This window comes from Echiichthys vipera, assembly GCF_963691815.1.
Source record: "Echiichthys vipera genome assembly, chromosome: 23".
Taxonomy (NCBI): Eukaryota; Metazoa; Chordata; class Actinopteri; order Perciformes; family Trachinidae; genus Echiichthys; species Echiichthys vipera.
Genome location: NC_139848.1, coordinates 4,201,031 through 4,218,530, shown reverse-complemented (window position 1 = coordinate 4,218,530; position 17,500 = coordinate 4,201,031). Strand labels below are relative to the sequence as shown.

Below are 17,500 nucleotides of genomic sequence, written 5' to 3'. Positions count from 1 at the left end.
GGAGAACGTCACAACAGAAGCAGCACCACGAAGCTGCAGCGCTTATAATGAAATACAAGTAATTAGAAGAGTGGGTTGCACTTTATAAAGATAATTCTTATCATATGCTTATTAACATAATGTCTTAAGACTATATGCATTTTAAAAATAGCATTATAAACACATTTATTGTTAGTTAATAAGATATTTATAGGCACTAAGGAGAAACACATTCATGAAAGCTAATACGGCCCCTTTGTTAGGGTTAATAAAGCCTTCATTATACAATTATTAATATTGTTTAAAGATAAAGAGATATAGAGACATGCAGCAAAGAGCCCAGACTGCTTAAGATCTGCTCGCTGTGAAAAGCATAGTTAACTTTTAATAAACGCATAATAATGCTGCTTATAATCTGACAATTAACGTGTTTATGATGCTATTATTGCCACTTGTACAGTCTTATTAACTCATAATGGTGTACAAATGCATCTTATAATGCCCTATTACCTTCTCATTCATGTTTATTAAAAGGACATTACTATAAAGTGCTATATTGATTGATAAACACTTCCCAAAATCAGTCGGTGCAATTTGTTTAAACATTATCGTCTTTGGACTGTGGGAGGAAACCGGAGAACCCGGAGAAAACCCACGCAGACACGGGGACAACATGCAAACTCCACACAGAAGGGCCCCAGCCGGGATTCAAACCAGGAACCTTCATGCTATGAGGCGACAGTGCTGACCACCATAGAATATAGAAAAAATGAGATTAAAATGACAAAGTTACAGTCAGGGCAATCTACAAAATATGCACAGCAGTGAACACACCTGACAAAACAGCATCAATTTAGAAAACATCATTCAAGACGCAACACACATCACACCACAGCATGCAGAGCAGACGCACAACTACAGAACGCATGCAACACAATAACAACAAGACCACAATGAGACAGCACGCAGTGTGTGTGTGTCTGTCTTTTTGTGGTCGTCTTGTGTCTTTTTGTGTCTTTTTGTCCTCATTTTGTGGTCGTTTTGTGTCTTTATGTATCTTTTAGTGGTCGTTTTGTATCTTTTTGTGGTCTTTATGTGTCTTTTAGTGGTCGTTTTGTGTCTTTTTGTCCTCATATTGTGGCCTTTTTGTGGTCGTTTTGTGTCTTTATGTGTCTTTTAGTTGTCGTTTTGTGTCTTTTGTGTCTTTTTGTGTCTTTTTGTGTCTTTGTGTGTCTTTTTAGTGGTCGTTTGGTGTCTTTTTGTGGTCTTTTGTGTCTTTTTGTGTCTTTATGTGTCTTTTTAGTGGTCGTTTGGTGTCGTTTTGTGTCTTTTGTGTCTTTTTGTGTCTTTTTGTGTCTTTATGTGTCTTTTTAGTGGTCGTTTGGTGTCTTTTTGTGGTCTTTTGTCTCTTTTTGTGGTCTTTTGTGTCTTTTTGTGGTCTTTGTGTGTCTGTGTATGTCTGTGTGTGTCACCACAGCATGCAGAGCAGACGCACAAACACAGAATGCATGCAACACAATAACAACAAGAGAACAATAAGACAGCACGCAGTAAAAAGAGAAGATGGCTGCAGGTTGAGCACAGACGGACCGAGGACAGGAAGGTGTCATCAAGTGTTGGTGCTGACAGAGCTGAGCACCAATGAACCATCTCTTCACATGAGCTCTGACTAAACTGGAGTGTTTCAGGTCTCTAACAGGTGCTGGGATGTAACTCCACACGAGTGCAGCTCTTACAGAGAACGCAGACGGACTGAAGGAGCTTTTCCTCAGTGGAATAATACAGTCTCCCCGCGCTGCACCGTATTAATTGCATGCTGCAGCCACAGAAGTGGATGAGACATACGGAGTATCTATTCTGGTCCCGCACTAAATGAAGGAGACGTTTGAGTGGAAGGAGTCATCAGTCGCTCCTGACTCGAGTATTGATTCATTAGATGTTAAATCATCGTGCAGAGGGAAGTCATGGAGCGATGCCTGCTCATCACTTCCTCTCTGGGGTCAGCGTCTTCATGTCTCATCTGCATCCTCTCTTTACCATCCTCTCTCTACCATCCTCTCTCTCCCATCCTCTCTCTACCATCCTCTCTCTACCATCCTCTCTCTACCATCCTCTCTCTGCCATCCTCTCTCTACCATCCTCTCTCTACCATCCTCTCTCTACCATCCTCTCTCTACCATCCTCTCTCTACCATCCTCTCTCTGCCATCCTCTCTCTAGCATCCTCTCTCTAGCATCCTCTCTCTACCATCCTCTCTCTACCATCCTCTCTCTACCATCCTCTCTCTGCCATCCTCTCTCTACCATCCTCTCTCTACCATCCTCTCTCTACCATCCTCTCTCTACCATCCTCTCTCTACCATCCTCTCTCTACCATCCTCTCTCTACCATCCTCTCTCTACCATCCTCTCTCTACCATCCTCTCTCTCCCATCCTCTCTCTACCATCCTCTCTCTACCATCCTCTCTCTACCATCCTCTCTCTACCATCCTCTCTCTACCATCCTCTCTCTATCATCCTCTCTCTATCATCCTCTCTCTACCATCCTCTCTCTACCATCCTCTCCCCTTCCCTCTGTTGGTTTGCTTCTCTTTTTCTTTAATTCTTTACTTTTCTTTGTGTCGTTCTGTCTCATTGAGTTTCTCGTTTTCTATTTTGGTTTGTTCTTTTTCTGTCTAGTCTTTCTTTCTTTCTTTTTTCTCTCATCTTTATTTATGTCTCCTGACTTTCTTTATGACTTGTTTTCTTTCTTTCATTCTCATATTCTGTCTTTTCATTTTGGGTTTCTGTTTTGTACTCTTCTCTCTTTTTCATCCTTTTCTTTCAGTCTTCTGTTTCATTTTGTTTCTGTCTCTTGACTTTCTTCATGTCTTGTTTTCGTTCTTTCGTTGTCATATTTTGTCTTTTCATTTTGGTTTTCTGTCTCTTTTTTACCCTTTCTTTCAGTCTATTGTCTCATTTTGTCTCTGTCTTTTTTACTTTCTTTCTGTTGTTCTCTTTCTTTCTTGCTGTTTGTCAAATTTTGTCTTTTTGTTTCTTTTTGTTTGCATCTTTATATATATATATATATATATATCTTTCTCTCTTGTCTTCTAGTCTGTCTTTAAAACCTTTTTATTCCTTCTCTTTTCACGTCCCTCCTTCTCTTTTCTTCCCATCCCTTTTGTCAAACACCATAAAATGATGGTAATAGTATTGAAACAGCTTTATTTAACAGGTATTTGCCTTCTCCGTCCCTCCCTCTCAGTTGAGGTCGCGGCTTTAACCGGTGATTTAATGATTTATATAAAAATATGTCTCTTAGCCAACACTTCAGATTCCCCATCAATTTCAAGTGCCCCCCCGAGGATCATAAATATGAGCCTTGGAGTGTGGAAGTACAGCGTACGCGTGTGTGCACATGATTATACATTTACATTTCAGCCATTTAGAGGACACACTGATCCAACATGACAGCGGAGATGGGACAGTTAACCTCACAGATTTCATACTCAAGGACGCGCAGGACAAGAATCTGATGGAAACGCAGAGAAAGACACGTGTGCATGATGGAGTATCAGTGCGGCTCTTCATTTGTTTTAAGGATGCCCAGCTGGAGACCAGGAACCAGGAGCCGCACGTCCTCACACTTTGAGCTGTCGTAGAGTTTTCACACGTCCACACACGTTGTAGAGCTGTCGTAGAGTTTCCTTTTCCTGCAGCAGGACACAAACACACTCTACGTCGACTTTAAACTGTGTTGCCAACCGTCCCTAACCAGTGATACCTTTGTTGTGTGTGTGTGTGTGTGTTTACAGCTGTGCCAGCAGCCCCGGTGAACATATCGGTGACCCAGCTGAGGGCCCACTCGGCCATGGTGACCTGGAACGTCCCTCAGGGAGACACCGTCATCGGATACTCCATCTCGCAGCAGGTATCCAGTGAGAGCAGCAGCATCGTGGCTGTGTATGTGTAATCTGCTGATCTCACAGATTGATTTCCCCTAATTACTTTAATCCCTCAAAAAGCTTTTCAAAATAATTAGTCAATCTGACACTCGTTTAATTCCCCACGGTCTAACCCTCTCCCCTCGTCTGTGTTCACATTTGGTCCGAGGCCAGTTCATTTTGCAGGCACACAAGTTTAAAGGGTATAAATTATGAAAACTTGGATCTCTGCCTCGCTCACGGGCAAAAAAGCAGCTCCCTCAAAGTTGAGTTATGTATTTGTTTCTGATGGTCTTTATCTCTCGACGAGTGCATTCTCTTCAGCCGTCGGGGGACCTCGTAAACATCACCCTTGTTAATGTCGAGGCAGGGTGACGTTTTGAGGTAATGATAAAAAAACAAATCTCCTGATGACTCAAGTCTGCGGCCAAAAGATGACCGGGAACTTCCCGAGTATCCAATTATCAAGAAAGCTCTGACACACACACACACACGTAGGTAATGGAAACGCAGAATATAAATGTCAACGTCACCAGCAGTCATATCAGAAAGTTCAGGAATAGATGCAAACGTCATGGACACATTCATATATACACACACACACATTCATATATACACACATATACATATATATATATATACCAGGAGGAGAGGGACGAGCCCTCACAGTGCGAGTGCATTACCTGTTTAAAACGTAATGTGTTGTGGAGCAAATGAAAACTTGGATCTATTTTTAGTGAACAGAGTCAGGCAACACCGTCACCCAGATGGCAACAGTCAGGCAAAAGTCCTTTACTCCCAAATGTGTGTTTCTGCTCTTTACGCCCCCCTAAAATGTCTGACCTTGACTCTGCCGACTCGTATCTGAACAAACTGTATCACCACCGGTGTGTTTGTCTGTTCCCCCTCTCTCTGAAATCTGAGATTGAGACATTTCCTGTCGTTATGGTGCAGAAGTGACTCATCTGAGTCTGAATGAGTCCAGGTTTAGGACCCTGAAACCATGGACGTATTCTGAGACAATGGGCCCCTGGGCACAGACTTGTAAGGGCCCCCCCCACCACTCTGTCAACTATGTGGGAACAAGACCCCCAAATTCAACAAGTCGACTTTTCGTCAATTTGTAGTCATTTTGTTTCTCTTTTGTAGTCATTTTAAATCCATTTTTAGATGTTTTGCATCTACCTTTGTGGTGGTTTTGCTGCCAGTGAGCGCCCCGAGCAGTTGGGGGTTCGGTGCCTTGCTCAACAGCACCTCTGCAGTGCCCAGGAGATGAACTGGCACCTCTCCAGCCACCAGTCCAAACTCCATTCATGGTCCACACAGGAACGCGAACCGACTACCCTCTGGTTCCCAACCGAGTCACTTATGGACTGAGCTACTGCCGCCTGCATTTACTTTAATCCATCGTGATCAGCCCCATTTTCACACCTTTTATCCATTACACGAAATTATTTTAGAACATTTTATCCTTTACCGCAAACTGCGACAACCATTTAACTATTTCAGCAATTTTCAAGTTTTCCAGCTGACTCAATAAGTGAATATGATTTCTATTAAACCGTCTATTTTATAATTTAGTTTGCATATTCAGAGTCTCTCCACAAAGCCTCCCCCTGGGGTGCAGATACCCCTGGCTGGGTATCACTAGAGATTTAATTCCACTCATATATCACCTCTTTTTATTCAGCTCGCATCTCTTGAAGCGCAGGCTGCTAACTCAGCTCGGCTCCTTCTAATCAGTTTTTACCTCTCACAGTTTTGGCAAAAGGAGATCGGACATTAGCTGAGGTCTGAGTGGAAGTTGTGTCCATTAGTGTAAATGATTTGGCCGGGACTCATCTCAAAGGAGGAACATCCACAGGGACAGCGATGCCAAACAGCTCCTCTGGGTTTTGTTGTTTTATATAAATATAAAGTTCCCTCACGTCTGACTCCAGAAAGAATCCATCAACATTTTGCATTTGCAAGAAAACAGAGGATGGTGATGTAAACCATGCCCTGCCATGACCTCAGGAAGCTCTTATGTAAAAGGCGTACTCAAATATTAATAAGGGACTTGATGGTTACAGGTAGAGGAGGTTTTATCCACTGAGCTCCTCTTCGTTCTGACTGTTAGTCATCAAAAGTTGCTTCGCATGAGGGTGAAAATGCACAAAAGGGCAAACAATCTGATGCAGTGTGTGTCGAGCATATCTGCAGGAGTGTTCTGCTTTGAAGGCGTGAAAAACACAAGCACCAGTGATCCAGTGTCGGGCTTTAGGCTTGGTTTGGACCCACAGACACTGGCTCATCTCATATCTTTTCATTACGTGTGCGTGTGTGTGTATATGTGTGTGCGTGCGTGCGTGTGTGTGTGAAGGAGAAACAGGACGAGTGAATCTGCTCAGACAAAGAGTTTCTTCTTCTCATCTGAAGTCGATCCAAATCCCAGAAGCCCCGGCTGCTCAGATTCACACTCATTATGCAACAAGCCCTTCAAACGGAGGAAGTCTCCCAATTTGAGATTGTGTAACTGAGATGCACAATAATCCTCACTCTGATAATAAATCCCAAACTATCACGAGGTTAATTGGTGATGGCGTGTAAATGCGGGTGCACAGTGATCCCATAAATCCACGCCACTCTTGCAGAAAGTGTTTTCTGAAACCTGCTGCAAGACGAAAGCTGTCAGAACCAAGAGGCTTGTTTATGTGCTGCACTAAACTGCAGAGACACATCAAGCCGCTGACTTCTTCCTTCACCTAAAAATAGCTTTGTAAGCAAACTTTATCTCCACCTGATTTCAGGGTGCGCACAGACGACACACTTCACTGACCTTTGTAGGAACCTCTGAGACACGCAACGGATGACTGCGTGTTAAAGAAGCAGGTTTTGTGTAAAGGAGCCAAAATACAAATGAAACAGACGCAGAAACTGAATTATTAGCAGGCGCTTGAACAAATGAAGCTTAAAGAGCAGCAGCGTGAAATAAACGTTTGCCCTTACCTCCGGGCTGTGTGCGAACTGAGGACTGCAGGTATTACTCATGGCTCAGCAGAAACATCTCCTCTGCCATTATAAGAACCAACAAGAACATTGAATGTGTACTAATATACATTCAAATGTAGTCAAATGCAACATCATGAAGCATAATGTGTATTAAAAGTAAACTGGTGGTTAGCACTGTCACCTCACAGCGAGAGGGTTCCTGGTTGAGTCCCGGCTGGGGCCCTTCTGTGTGGAGTTTGCATGTTGTCCCCGTGTCTGCGTGGGTTTTCTCCGGGTTCTCCGGTTTCCTCCCACAGTCCAAAGACGTGCAGGTGTTTGGTTCATTGATGACTCTAAATCACCCGTAGGTGTGAATGGTTGTCTGTCTCTGTTCGTCTCTATGTGTCCTGTGATAGACTGGCGTCCTGTCCAGGGTGGACCCCGCCTCACGCCCGATGTCAGCTGGGATCGGCTCCAGCCCCCTGCGACCCCGACAGGGACAAGAGGCTGTAGATGAATGAATGAATGTTAACAAAAACATTTGTGAGGCCAGTTGCTTTAGCAGCATTTTTTCATTTGTGTTTTTATTCCAACGTCAGGTCGGATTTTGCAGCTGAGTCACGGGTATTGATTAACTTTGAACGTCCATAATGATGTATTATATATGACGGTGTTTAAGTGCTGTGGGGCAATTAAAGCTTCACAGGGCTGCCAGCGGAGCAGAAGACACCACTTTGACTCCGCTGCTGAGTCTCGGGTGATTCAGACATCTGGAGAGCCTGGAGCGTCCCGTCAGCCATTTTATTTATTGACTCTTCCTCGGCTTTTAGTGCTTTAAAGCCACGTTTACTTACTGCGTTAAAGTTTTGTCTCATTCTCAACTAGACTTTTATGCCCGCCGCTGACTGGATCGTAGACTTTTAACCACTGGAATTAAACGGGTTGTTAAGATAAATGCTGAGATGTGGAGTGTAGAAAGTCTTCTCTATATTAATTCTTCTTCTTGTTTGCCAAGAAACACATCTTAAAGCAGCTGTCATCCACGTTTTTCCATGCAAACATATGATCCAATGACTGCTTATGTGAAACCCACTGAGACTTGTGTTTCCTCTCACCTTTCCTGCTCATTACACACAGTTTTGGTTCACTGTTGCAGCTCTGGCAGTGTGAACTTGTTTATTAGGGTAGATTCAACTTATTTACCTGGGTCCAAAACAAGAGGCTCCTGCTTTGCCTGTGAACCTTTAAGCCTTTAATATTTCAACCCTTTACTGTTTTAGGCAACAGTTTTTAGTCTCCAGTGTTTCCTCAGGGGGGCTGCCAGTTTGGGAGTTGTCTCTGGTCTGGCCGCGGGGGGTGCTGTCCCGTGGACAGTTCCGGCCCGGGCAGCTAGAGGGCTCTGGACCTTGGTGCGGAGGCTCCTGTCTGCCCGGGTTGGGGGGGTCTCTGAGGCGGTGGTCTCTGAGGCGGTGGTCTCTGAGGCGGTGGTCTCTGTGGCGGTGGTCTCTGTGGCGGGGCTCCCTTCGACCTTGGACTGGGATCTCTCCCGGTGTGGTTGCCCCCCCCCCCCCCCCCCCCCCCCCCAAAGGTAGCTTCCTCCAGCCTCCTCTGTACCTCAGGTCTCGCTGCCCGGCCGTGTCTCTGTAGTGACAGCTAGTGTTTGTGTAGGTGTGAGTGTGTGTGTGTGTGTGTGTCAGCGTGGCTGTGTGTGTATGTGTGAATGTGTGCATGAACGTATACATATATGTGTGTGTGTGTGTCTCTGTGCATGACTGTGGGGGTGGGAGGGTTCTTTTAACTTTCTTCTCCTGATTTTATTTGATGTTTCTCTTTTTCTGTACATCTCTGTAACTCGGCACTTTGCGGTACTTTCTATATGAAAAGCACCAAATAAAGGTTGATTTGATTTGATTTGATTCGATTTGATTTAAGCAAAAGTCTTTGTTGCTTCACCAGGTGGAAACCATGTACCCAAGATCTGTAGGAGGTTGATATTTGCACAGTCAAAGCTGCTGTTGTTGCAGACTGAGTGTCTTCATTTTCTCTGAATGCTGGTGTTTCTGTGCCAGCAGACCGAACTCCCCCAGCAGACCTAACTCCCCCACTGGGACTCTAAATGTTTGAGCTGAATTTATTGGAGTAAAGTGAAGTTGCCTGTTACAGTGGAGGCTTTTACTTGCGTTTGTAACATCCGTCTGTGTGGAAATTGTGAAATAATGATGTTAAATGATGGTGCGGTAGTTCTACCTTCACCTCCTTCTTGTGTTCGTCTCCAGAGGCAGGACGGCCTGATGCAGCGCTCCATCCGCGAGGTGAACACGTCCAGCCGCTGGTGTGTGCTGTGGGACCTGGACGAGGACACACACTACAGCGTCCAGGTGAGGTGCACACACCACCCACAGTCGTCATGTTCAAACAATAACTGAGCAAACCGTCATTCACCGATCACGACCATGAGTTTGCCTCGTACAAATGTCGGCAATGCAGCTTTGAGCCTGGGAGCGTCACTGAATGATAAAGTGCATTTTAGAAATTCACTCTCATTCTCATTAACTTCCTCTCACACCGTGTGATTAACATAACACTCTGCAGCTCAGAGTTTCTTAAATCAAACGCCAGCACAAACCACAGCTTCTCACTGATCTAATGGGACTCCATTATCATGACTCTATTAAACTCTTTATAATCCATTCTAGCTTAATAGACTGATACAAATTGTCCTTCAGACGGAGGACTCGGTTAAATGTGCTCGTCAGCAGGCGCATGTCCTGCAGAAGTGTCATTGAGCAATGCACTGAGGCCTCGGCAGACCCACAGGGGTAAAAACTCAAACTGTTCTTGCAGCGTCAGGGGAGGATGGTAAAAATAAAAGAACCTCTCTGTGGAGTTTGGTTCAAGGCGTCTTTGTTTTACTCAAAGACGGTTTTGCGGAGCTTAAATCTGAAACTTGCCAATTACAAAAGTCTTCTTGGACTTATTTTGTGATGAAGTGCTGTAATTATTGACTCACCCACGTTCGCCTTCACAGTCGTTTTTCCTTTAATGACTTGCACAGAAAACTCTCTGTGTTTAACCTTTTGGTGTAATGTGTTTGCAGACACACACTTAGACCTCTTGTGTATGTAATTGTAGCTCTTTCATGAGTTTCTCTTCCTGTTTAATTGTTGACCTTCGCAAATTTCTCCACTAAAGCTGCTCTTAATGTTCTGTTTGAGTCAAGAACAAACCCTCAAACCTGTTCATTCTTTTGCAAGTTGCTTCGTTTTCGGGGCTGAAAATGATGAAATCTGTGTTCCCTCCTTCATATTTCAAGCTCTCCGTCTGCATTTACAGTACTGCTCGTCCTCCAATGATCATTCAGGATCCCGGCCAAAAACCAAAGCACCATTTGCTCGCTAAATATACGCCCAGCCAGTTTTCTGTCACCGTTACATAATGTCGTTCCCTGGTAATGTACCCAGTGTTCAGTGGTGAAAAGCTCCATCTGCGTTTCCTTAGAGTATGCGGTTTACTTCATGCTTTCACCTAAAGACACAAAATCTTTTTTGGGGGGGGTTAGGTGCAGTCTGTTGGACCGCATGGTGACAGCCAGCCCAGCCGCGCCGTCCACTTCAGGACTCTGGAGAGGAGTGACCATTATCCAGCTGGAGTCCTGGACCACCGTAAATACACACACACACACACACATATATTTCACTTCCTGTCACCATGTTTATCTCATGAAATGTGCATTTTTAAGGGGAAACGTCAACATGAAACAGTCAAATAGGGAAAAATACAAACATAAATACATTATGTGTAAGATAAATCGCTTTAATCAGCTCATTTGAATTAAAAACACTACTCTCTAACACTACGACCATCCTCCTTACCTTGCCTAGAAAGCCAGCTCATCATTAAAGCAATAGCTTGATGCTTATTGGCTTTCATTCATGATTTAGATGAGAGGATCGATATCTTCCTCTTGTCTGTAAATTTGAAGCTACAGCCACTTAGATTAGCGTGAGGACTGGTGCAGAATATGTTTTTACCCTCGCTGATGAGGTTCTTTTGTCCTCAGATGAACCGGCGATGGAAGGTCTGGGCATGACTCCTCACTTACAGACGGGAGAGCTGCTCATCATCACCACTGTGCTGCTGCTGTGGGCAGGTCAGCGTCTGTGTGTGTGTGTGTGTGTGTGTGTGTGTGACAAGTTGTTTTTTTGAAGTTGAAATTTTTGAAAAATGATGAATGGACATAAATAAAAAAAGCCAAAAACATGAAGGACAAACGAGGACGAGTGTGTGTGTGAATGCACATGCACATGCAATAGTGGACTTTTCCCCTCATTACATACATACTCGCTGTGATTTTGGCCCTTTTGTCTTTGACCAACTGGCATTGTGTGTGTGTGTGTGTGTGTGTGTGTGTGTGTGTGTGTGTGTGTGTGTGTGTGTGTGTGTGTGTGTGTGTGTGTGTGTGTGTGTGTGTGTGTGTGTGTGTGTGTGTGTGTGTGTGTGTGTGTGTGTGTGTGTGTGTGTGTGTGTGTGTGTGTGTGTGTGTGTGTGTGTGTGTGTGTGTGTACAAAGTCAAAGCATTTCCCTCTGAGTGGCGTGAAAAGTAAATTACAGAAACCTCAGATTTGTACTTTGGTGCAGTTCTTAAGTGTGCTCAGCTTTTCCTTCACGTGTCTGACGTTCACCTCTTCCTCGTCCTCGTCCTCGGCCTCTTTCTCCACAGCCGTCATCGCCCTCTTCTGCCGCCAGTATGACATCATCAAAGACAACGACTCCAACAGCAGCAAAGAGAAAGCCAAGAGGCCGCTGGTCCGAGCCGCTCCCCCCTACTACACCGCTTCAGCCGCCAGCTCGCCCATCTACCACAACGGAGCCGTGCACAGCAGCAGGGTGACTCATTCCTACTCCCACGAACCTTCATTAAGAAAACTTCTAAGCCTTTCATTTCGCTGTAGCATCTCTCTTTATAATGCATGATCTTTCTCCGCCACCAGGAGTGTTTTGTGTCCTTTCTAAAGAGCACTTTGTAGCTGCATTAGAAATCTCCTAGCAACCACAGCTGCAGCCATCGTGGCTAAATATAAAACAACCAGACGGGGAACAGAGAGGGCTTGTTTGGTTGTTGCCGTGGATCTCATCATCATGGACGTGCTCCGAGTTTACAAGTGTACGACAGTGAACGGGAGTTTGAGGCGAGGCCTTCACTGCCTCTGCAGCACTCTGTTCTCTTGAGATGCCAAAGTGTGTTGAAGAGCAACGTTATCATCAGAATTTATTTTACAATGCTTGAAAAACACGAGAAACAAAGGGCGGGACATCCCTTAAATCATATGGCTCCTCGTTAAAGGGAAGCATCGTTCTCCATGATGTTATATTTGCAGATGAGTGCCACACACTGCAGTTCATCCAGCAGCCACTTCAGGCTCATACCCATAGACCCCCCCCCCCCCCATGTTAAAACGCCAAACTTTACAGCAGATATAAACATGGTAGACAACCCACCCCCCCCTTCAAATTATATTAAGACTTAAAGTTCTGCAGAATTAAGGTCATGCATCTTTGAGTTGAACTTGTCAAACTCAAGCCTGTGACTCCACGTCTCAGATGAATTAGAGGTTTTATGCATTAACTCAACAAAGTGCTCAGGAAGGCTGGCTCTGTGATTGGCTGCAAACAGGACCCTCTGGAGGCTGTGGTGGAGAGGAGGACACTGAAAACACTGTTCTCCATCATGTATCATCCTCTCCACCCTCTCCAACTCACACTGGTCAGACAGCGGAGCAGCTTCTCCAAAAGTCTGCTTCAGCTTCGCTGTCGTAGCAACAGATACAGGAAATCTTTCCATCACTGTATATAATAATAATAATAATGTATATAATATATATATATAATAACACTCTCACCTCTGCCTGACAGAGAACTCTGCTCTCTCTACTGTTTTTTTTTGTTTTGTATATATTATTATTGTTATAGTATATTTAGCATATTTTGTTGTATATATTATAATTGTTTATTGTTTATAGCACACTGTGCACTGTACATATACACTATGTATATATTGGATTCTATTTATGTTATGTAGAAAGTGTTTTATTTGCTGACCCACTGCTGCTGTTACAAAAAAATTTCCCAGTCTGGGATCATTAAAGTTATTATATTCTATTATATTCTATTATATTAGACACATTTTCCCCCAAATTTAGCCTGACGCGTTCGGTGTCTTTGGAAACTTTGGCGTCTCCGTCTGAATGCAAAACAAAGTTCTGTCAAAAAAATGAAATTGGACAATGTTCAATTCAATAAAACGGGCGTCCAATTCAAAGGCAGAATCCATAAAAAGTCAAAAACAAGAACCCAACGAGACGTGCCAAGCGTAATTCATTCAACAGTAAAGTGCCCCATCATCCTTCCTGCAGTATATGACTTCCTTTTTTTTTTGTTCGGCCAAAACCTGAACGCAATTAAGTCAGAACCTCAGCTGGGCCTGTCTGAAATGTCGAGCTTGCGCGGGGCCTTGCTTAGGTAATACATCTTATCATATATATAAAGTGCATGCAGCCACGTGGCAGTGCATGTGAATACGGCCCACACACGGGTGTTTATGAGTCATATTCATATATGTGACCCTCTCTGTTTGTGACTCACGGATGTAGCTCCCTCTCACTCTTCCCTCTCTCTCTCTCTCTTTCAGCTCCACAGAGCCTCCTCCTCCATCAGCATCATTAGAGTCTGACACCTGGGTGTTTGCTTTCTGAGGCTCACTGTACAGCGCAGGAGTCAGTGATGTGCAACATTTGCTGCCTGAGGAACTTCAGTAGGATTATCATGGCAAGTGAAGAATTTATAGACCCGGCTGAGGGTCTAATTTATTGTAAAATATGGGGGGAAGTAAGAAGCACTCCATTCAAATGAAACAATGAGAGCAATGGGTGACTACTGCCCTCTGGTGGCAGGAGACTGCAGCATTCAAACAGACTGGGAAGGCGCGCAAACTGCAGCTTTTTCCAGGAGCTCAGCGCAAAAGGACGCATCTTGATCCGCAGCCCGACTCATTTCCTGTTGTGCAAAAATGTCTCATCTCTAGGACTTCTTCTTCTTTTTGATTTCAAAGAGTCATTGTGGATTTTTCGCCAGCATGTCGGCCTCACATTCATTTAAAAGGTCCGTGGGTTCAAGTTCGACTTGAAGACTTTTGTTTCCATGAATGAATGCGAGAGTTTGAACGTGTGCATTTGTTTACAATCCAACTATTTAGTGCTTTTAACTTCACCTCATCTGTGTTTTCATCTCCTAATCAGCAATGATATGTACAGTATTAACATCAATACAGTGTATTATATGTAATTAGAATATGTACATAGGTCAGATTTAAAGTAATTTAAGTGTAATTCAAACAGATATTTGAATGTATGGGAAACTTTCCCAATTAGTTTCATTAATTCAACATATAGTTCATCAGATATACTGTGTGTTTAACTTCACACGTCCTAGAACGATGACTAACACTAATCATCTAATTCAGTTATTTAGACACATGATTAGCTTAGTAGCTTACTTCCAAGCCTGTATTGTATTCAAGTTCAACCTTTTCCTGGATGTAACAGCTGAAAATGAAGCCTGTTTATATATATTTTCAATTTATGGCTATTGGTTGGACCTCTTGTTGGATTGTAAATTACATGCCGTACATTTTAAACAGTCCAGATTATAATAATGAATGCATCTATAGGCAACACTTGTGCAAGATCCCTGGCCATGAAAATGCAAAAAATACCTGGAATCATCCTTTAAATTATGACCGGAACAAGACGTCTGTGCATCTAAACAAGCATCTCTCCTCCTCTGCTGCTTGACTTCTTCCTCCGTATGGAGAGGAAGTCTCAGAACGGCAACAATCGATGCTTCCTGAATGAGACGTCGTGTCAGCCCCCTCACACCAGCCGTGCAGAGATCAGCCAGGTTAGGAAGCACCCTCTGCTTCTGTAAATGAAGGCCGTTCGCTCTCACACGCGTTCAGGAGGTCATTGCCATCACTGACAGCTCTTTCTTGAATGTACCACAGTGAAACCAGGGAAATTTGGAAAGACAAAGAGAGCCACAATGTATTATCTCGAATCTGTCATGATCAAATAAACTCTAACTTCGCAATCATTGTTTCAGAGCTGAGTAAAAAGTGTTGGGTTTTTATTCCACATCTCATCTCATCTCATCTCATCTCATCCTCAACCTCTTATCCGGGGTCGGGTCTCGGGGGCAGCAGCTCCAGCAGGGGACCCCAAACTTCCCTTTCCCGGGCCACATTAACCAGCTCTAACTGGGGGATCCCGAGGCGTTCCCAGGCCAGTGTGGAGATCTAATCTCTCCACCTGGTCCTGGGTCTTCCCCGAGGCCTCCTCCCAGCTGGACGTGCCTGGAACACCTCCCTAGGGAGGCGCCCAGGGTTCATCCTTACCAGATGATCCTGAACCACCTCAACTGGCTCCTTTCAACGCAAAGGAGCAGCGGCTCTACTCCGAGTTCCTCACGGATGCTGAACTTCTCCCCCTCTCTCTAAGGGAGACTCCAGCCACCCTCCTGAGGAAACACATTTCGTCCGCTTGTACCCGCGACCTGGTTCTTTGGGTCCTGACCCAGCTTTCATGACCACAGGTGAGGGTAGGAACCAGGACTGAGCGGTAGATCCAGAGCTTTGCCTTCCTCAGGTCTCTTTTTGTCACAACGGTGCGGTAGAGCGACTGCAGCTCCGCCCCCGCTGCTCCGATTCTCCGGCCAAACTCACGCTCCATTGTCCCCTCACTCGTGAACAAGATCCAGAGGTACTTGAACTCCTTCACTTGGGGTAAGGACTCATGTGGCTCCTAATATATGATGGTAACCAGTCCCAGCCTGGTCCTGGTCCTGGTCCTGGTCCTGGTCCAGTCCCAGCCTGGTCCTGGTCCAGTCCCAGCCTGGTCAGATGCGTTCATGAACTGATGAAGCCTCTTGGATGAGAGGTGAAACGTCTTCATAGACAAAGAACCAAGTCCAGTTGCTTTTGACTGAAATTGCTTTGAGGATAACGACGACCTGGACGAATGAGAACATTCACAGGCTTGTGATGGAAACTTGAAACTAAGCAGAGAGATCATGTTTGTGGATCAGCTGTTGATTATAGTTTCCAGTTTCAATAAAAATGAAAGAAAGGTGGTGGCAGCGTCGTTCATGCACACACACACCGCATGGCATCAGTGTACGTGCATGCACAGTCTCCTTTCACACTAGTGCACAGACACATAAACACACACGTGGGTGTTTATTTCACTGTACGTGGTTTGTTTCATCCGTAGATTTCTCCTGAGGGTCCAGAAATCTCCACTTACAAACTTTCCTGCTCCATTATTTTCTGTAGTCTGAAAGTTTTTACAGAGGGCTTTGTTCATGTGTCATTCATAACCTGCTTAACTGAACATTTATCCCTAAAAAAGATGCAAAAAAAAGATATTTCTTTACCAAAATCCTCTCTGTAAAAATCTTTTTACGTCAAGATGTCAAACAAGAAAACATTTCTGTTCTGGAAATTATGCAAATTGGTGCACATTTAATTAAATAATGCACATGTTGCATATTTAAACATAACATTTAAGAAAAGGTACAATACAAAAGTAAGTCTTACTGTAAGTCACTAAGTGGTGGAGTCTATTTTATTCACATTTTTCTGGAAATCAAGTAACAACATTGTGACATTAGTCATGTGGACATGTGTCCAACAGGTGGCGCCTGGACTCTATTACGTGCAGGTTGTGTGCAGGAATATTTCAATAATATATCCAACTATATAATTGCAGATAAATGACAGATTAAAACAAATTATTATGTGCACTAGTTGAATTATTGGAAGATGATTTCACATTGGGGATGTAAACAGGAAGTACGATGTTGCTGTGACCAAGTTTATTTCAGCCTATGTTTTTACACATTTGTGGAAAATTGGCACCATAAAAGTCTGCTGAAATTAGCCATTAGCACTTCCTGATTGTGATATACCCATGGATGTTAAGATAACTATCACTGGATCACTTTATTCCTGAAGAAAACTTTAAACGTGATCATTCTCAGGCGCCTTCTGGGTCTTTTTTCTCTCTGATATCCAAATGCATTAAGTGACGTTTAGTGGAGATGGACACCGAAGATAATCATATTCTCAGGACGAGTGAGTCACTGCGTCTGAAACTGTGTGTGTCAGGTTAGATTTGTTTGGTTGATTGAGTGTAAAGTAAAAAAATCAAGCCAAACGTCAGTGAAGGGAACCAGCAGCTCTACAGTAATGAAGTGCTCTGCTGCACAAACGTGCACAGCTGCAACAGTGCGGCTTTAGCAGGCTGATATTTTAACATTCATTCTCTTTGTATTTGGTTGTTTTGAAACATTTCTCTGTGTGAAAAATCCCCATCATCTTAAACTGATTCTGTGTTTTAGTTCCCAATGAAAGAGCACAGGTTTTGCATGTAAAGCAGATGAGCATTAGGCTACAAGTGGATGAGGTGTGTGTGTGTGTGTTGGGATGCATTCAGGCTCATTTGAATAGAAGCAAATGTCAGCGTTCACCCTACAGTGAGCAGGAGCTGCAGCTTTAGGCCTCCCTGGATCAGA

General features: G+C 44.0%; 1 protein-coding gene across 1 annotated transcript in view; it reads left to right on the top strand.

Annotated features, from left to right (window-relative positions):
- The window catches only part of LOC310964909 (fibronectin type III domain-containing protein 4-like), a 20,063-nt gene extending 6,382 nt beyond the window's left edge, over positions 1-13,681 (top strand). Inside the window, exons 2-7 of the mRNA XM_083938220.1 lie at positions 3,776-3,891; positions 9,151-9,252; positions 10,434-10,536; positions 10,935-11,024; positions 11,595-11,761; positions 13,563-13,681. Of these exons, the coding sequence (XP_083794346.1) occupies positions 3,776-3,891; positions 9,151-9,252; positions 10,434-10,536; positions 10,935-11,024; positions 11,595-11,761; positions 13,563-13,604 (620 nt within the window). The 3' untranslated portion in view covers positions 13,605-13,681. The remainder of the gene's footprint in view (positions 1-3,775; positions 3,892-9,150; positions 9,253-10,433; positions 10,537-10,934; positions 11,025-11,594; positions 11,762-13,562) is intronic.
- Positions 13,682-17,500: the final 3,819 nt, after the last annotated feature.